The sequence below is a fragment of the Lupinus angustifolius genome, chromosome LG11 (genome assembly GCF_001865875.1).
Source record: "Lupinus angustifolius cultivar Tanjil chromosome LG11, LupAngTanjil_v1.0, whole genome shotgun sequence".
Lineage (NCBI taxonomy): Eukaryota > Viridiplantae > Streptophyta > Magnoliopsida > Fabales > Fabaceae > Lupinus > Lupinus angustifolius.
This window is the reverse complement of record NC_032019.1, coordinates 17,528,150-17,533,278: the sequence shown is the minus strand read 5'-3', so window position 1 is coordinate 17,533,278 and position 5,129 is coordinate 17,528,150. Positions and strand designations below refer to the sequence as shown.

The following is a 5,129-nucleotide window of genomic DNA, read 5'->3' as shown; positions in this document are numbered from 1 at the left end:
ATAACTCAAAAAGATCTTGTTGCCTTAGAAGAGTAGGGAAATGAAAATCTTCAAACTCAAAGTTACTGATAAAACCATACTTAGGAGCGAAAATGGAGCGTCCAAGAAAATGCTCTGAGAATTTTTGCGTTGAAAATCATTTGCAAGAAAACGTACCAATTCCAAAGGATTAACCTCAGAAGATGAAGCTCCTTGCTTTCTTTGAGAAAACGGGTATGTTGCTTCTTAGCTCTCCGTGATGATGCCATGAATTGCGGTTTTTGAAAGTTTAGTTTTTGAGTGTTGAGAGATTTGGGGATTTTTGATTGGGGCCACTAAACACGAAATCTATGGACTAGAAGTGTTTAGAATTGAAAATGTGATATAAAATGACTAAAAAATCACACAAATCAGATCAAAAATGATGTTTTTTAGGAAAACTCTAGGTTGAATACGAAAAAGAGAGTTTGAGGAGGAAGAAGAAGTGTTTGAAAAAATAAGGAGGGAAACTTAAATAAAGCTCAGAGTAATCCATTACACAAAGTGAGTAATCGATTACTCAATATAAAATAATTCCCAGATTTTTCGCAGACATCTCACGTAATCGATTACACAATAGGGTAATGAATTACTAAAGCTTCCTACTCAATGTTGTAATCGGTTACTCTCTAGAGTAATCGGTTACTGAACCCAAAATTTGAATTGTCAGGCATATTATAAGCATAATGAAGCACACATATAATCAAGAATAAGCATTTAAGACAAGTAAGCTTCATCAAGTATGCCTAATTCACGTCTAATTTTATAGAAAGGTTCTTTTGCCAAGGGTTTAGTGAATATATCTGCTAGTTGGTCATAAGTATCAACAAATTCTCAAATACATCTTTCTTTAGTGAGTGATTTCAAACTGAATTATGTTTTGAAATTGTGTGTACTCTTGTTGTTTCAAATGAGTTTCAAAGCCTTTATATAGACTTTCCAATCAACCAGAATACCTTTATGAAAAGGTAGGATTCGTTTGGAATGAAACCATTTTGTTTGGGTTGAAGTTTGTGTGGTTTAAATATGAAAAACTAGTGTAATAGCTCTTAGTAATCGATTGCTTAATCGATGTAATCAATTACCCAAACTTGTTGTCCAACTGAGAAATTAATTTTAAGATGTAGTAATCGATTACTAATAAGGTGTAATCAATTACCTAATTGCATTGTCTAACTAGGTAATTATTTACCGTGTTGTGTAATCGGTTACCCACATGGTGTAATCGATTACCCTGATCAATTTTTGTTGGATAACTCGTTTCTCACATATGTAACATGTTACTAAGTTCTGGTAACCTATTACTTAGTCACAGTAACCTGTTACATAGATCTAGTAACCTGTTACACAATATTTTGAAAATCGTTTGCATTTATACTTTGTGTTTATCAATTTTATTTTAAAATACTTTTGAGCATTACTACTAAATTTATAGATTAGAGTATAAGGATAGAAGTACCTAAAGACTTATATTCTAATTTCTTGAAGCTTTGTCTTCATTTTCTTCGTAAGTATTCTTCCTTTTCTTCTTTTATGTTATGTTGGTGTCTTCATCAAAATCATGCCAACGTCAGGAGTCAGATCTTCTTCACAACATTGTTTAAATCTATTTGGTGTAATTGAGGCTGGTGAGTTTCAGTACAGGGGGAAAAGTTTCAAAGTAATCCAATGCTACAGTTTGGGTGTAACCTTTGGCAACAATCATGGCTTTATATCTCTCTATACTCTTATCATAATGGTATTTTATCTTTTAGACCCTCTTAGCACCAAGAGGAATCTTATTTGGCAGAAAATCAACATTGGACCAAGTCTTGTTTAACTTGAGGGCATCTAATTCATCCTGCATTTCCTTAATCCAATGTTGGGACTTACTACATCAGTTAAGTGTTGGTAGAAATGGACAAAGTATATCTTAAATGTTGGAATCATAACTTGGTAATAACAAGACAAAATACAAGAGAGATAGAATGCTTAATGTTCATAGAATTACTAGGAGAATGACAGGGTTGGCATAGGGTAGTAGAAAAGAGGTTTTTTGTTAGGAGTTGTTTGAATTAAATAAAGAGGGGATTCCTAGAATACCCTTATTAGTTAGTTAGACTAGTGTATTAGTTGTATAAATAGAGAAGGGGAAGCTTGTAAAAAGTTAGTTTTTGGACATTTTGTAAATGTGGAATAACTGAATTGGAGCAATTCGGTTGGGAGGGAAACTGCTGGCAGTTTCCATTTCATTCTTGTACTCTTGTATCTCTTTCTTTCAATACAATTTCTTAGATTCAAGATCAAATTGATTTTGGATACATTATTTCTTCAATCTTTCTACTCTTTCTTTTCGTGATTAATATCAGTTCTAACAATGGTGCCATGCAAAGGAGGAGGAAAGTCTTTTAGTTGTTGTTACTTGTGTACAATCTGTCAGTTCATCAATAATGGGGGATAATTCTGGGTATCGTCACAGAAATATAGAGGAAGATGATTCAGTAGACGCAGAAGTTTATAGTGGTGATCACAAAAGTGGCGGTCACAACTCATTTTTGGAGAAAGAGGACTCTACAAAAGAGCGTTCAAATGTGGCTGCTGATGGTAGCTAGTCCCAAGAAGACAATGCTTCAGATTCTAATTTTCTCAACGAGAGAACAAAGAACAGAGAAACTAATGAAGCTCTCAATTTAGTGCCACTAAATGGACGGCCAGTAAATGTAGGAGACAGAATGACAGACCAAGTGATAAAAACTATGGAAAATCAAAACCAACAGGATAAACACCTGTAGAGGCAGCCCTGGAATGTTAAAAAAGACGCATGCATGCGTATGACTAAGGGAGGTAGTAAACGAGTCAGATTTCAGCCTCGTAGTGGGAAGTTTCTTGCTACTGCTACAGGAAATGGTATCAACATAGTTGAAATTGAGGTTGATAGCATTCTACGCAATCTAAAGGGGCACGTTAAAGACATTCTTTCCATCTGTTGGGATAGAAGTGGAAAATACATTGGCTATGTTAGTGAAGATAGTGCACGTATTTGGCCATTATATGGAGAATGTATTCAGGAGAACTTTCCCAATTTTCCCCTTGAGGACAAGGTGGTTCTTTTAGGAGGGGGTATTGATAGGGTTGGCATAGGTTAGTAGAAAAGACGTTTGTTGTTAGGAGTTGTTTGAATTAAATAAAGAGGGAATTCCTAGAATACCCTTATTAGTTAGTTAGACTAGGGTATTATTTGTATAAATAGAGAAGGGGAAGCTTGTAGTTAGATTTTGGACATTTTGTAAATGTGGAATAACTGAATTGGAGCAATTCGGCTGGGAGGGAAACTGCTGGCAAAAAGTAAATGTGGAATAACTGAACTGGGTGGTGATATTTTATACAAAAAATATTGTTTTAAGTTAGTTTTTCTCAATTATGCTTAAGATAAGTGCCATAAAAGTGTATGATTTTTAGGTATGTTTGGCACTTATCACACTTATGGTCATACTTCTCATTCATGTTATATCAGGAGATATAGGATACCCAATGGTGTTTACGCTTGGGTAAGAAAAGGAGATAACTCCTTAGTCATTAACAAAAAACGACCCAACATAATTTGGGTACCTGAGTCTAGCAGGTGATCCATATTACAGGTATGTCTTCGAACACACGGACAAAATTGGTATCTTGATAGCGGCTATTCGAGACATATGACTAGGGACAAGTCAAAATTCCTAGACTTGTCGTTGAAAGAAAAGGGATTCATCACTTTTGGAGACAACAACAAAGGAAAAATCTTGGGCACCGGGAAGATTGGCAACTCAACATACACAATAATCGAGAACATTCTCTACGTAGAAGGTTTGGAACACAATTTATTGAGTATAAGCCAATTATGCGACAAAGGTAATACTGTGTCTTTTGATTCTGATTGTTGTATAATTCGTGATGAATTATCTAATAACGTTAAGTTTGTCGGGCATCGGGTAAATAATATCTATATGGTTAATCTGGAAGATGTCACTTCCCTCTTCTCAAAATGTCTTATTTCAAAAGAATATGGCATATGGCTTTGGCATAGATGCGTCGCTCACATACATGTGAAGCATTTAGAAAAATTATCGAAAAATAACTTAGTAATCGTTCTTCTAAAACTCGATTTTACAACTCAAGATTCCTGTGACATGTGTCAGAAATGTAAACAAGTCAGGAATTCTTTTAATAAAAAGAATGTGTATCCACTATTAGACCATTGGAGCTTCTCCATATGGACTTGTTTGGACCATCACAAAAAGTTTTGGTGGAAGCTATTACGCCTTAGTTATTGTCGACGAGTTTTCTAGATTCACTTTGACTTTATTTCTAGCATCAAAGAGCGATGCCTATAAATCTTTTAAATGTCTAGCCAAGCAAATCCAAAACTAGTCTAACCTAAAGATTATTTACATTCGATTCGACCATGGTGGAGAATTCGAAAATCATAAATTTAATAAATTTTGTGATAACATGGTATTTTGCATCAGTTCTAAGCACCACGTACCCCTCAACAAAATGGAGTTGTTGAGAGGAAAAATAGAATTCTAGAGGAACTCGCAAGGACTATGCTAAATGAAAGCATGGTCCCAAAGTATTTATGGGCTGATGCAGTTCACACAGCATGTTATGTAATAAATAGATTATTACTTAGACCTACTTCTTCAAAAACTCCTTATGAAACTTTTAAAGGTCGAAAATCAAATATTGCTCATCTTCATGCTTTCGGTTGCAAATGTTTTATTTTAAATAATGGAAAAAGAATTTTAGGAAAATTTGACTCAAAAGTTGATGAGGGCATATTTTTAGGATATTCATTACATAGCAAAGCATTCCATGTGTTTAATAAATATATCATGCAAGTAGAAGAGTCTATTCATGTCCATTTTGACGAATCTTCTCCAAAAGAGAAGAGAAAGGTCGTTTATTATGATATTTCAGGTACACTTGAAGAAGTACCATACCAGGACATAGAAGAAATCAAACAAGAAGCAGAGCATAAAGAAACAGAACAACATCAGGAAATGCCGATCGCGTGGAAAACTAAAAAGGATCATCCACTCGATAAGGTGCTAGGTGATATAACTACGGGAGTGGTAACCCATAGCTCTTTA

General features: G+C 34.6%; 1 protein-coding gene across 1 annotated transcript; it reads left to right on the top strand.

Moving 5' to 3' along the window:
- On the top strand, positions 2,448-3,143 carry LOC109359776 (transcriptional corepressor LEUNIG-like). The gene is made up of 2 exons (XM_019604470.1): positions 2,448-2,601; positions 2,815-3,143. The coding sequence occupies exons 1-2, from the start codon at positions 2,448-2,450 to the stop codon at positions 3,141-3,143; spliced, it is 483 nt and encodes a 160-aa protein (XP_019460015.1).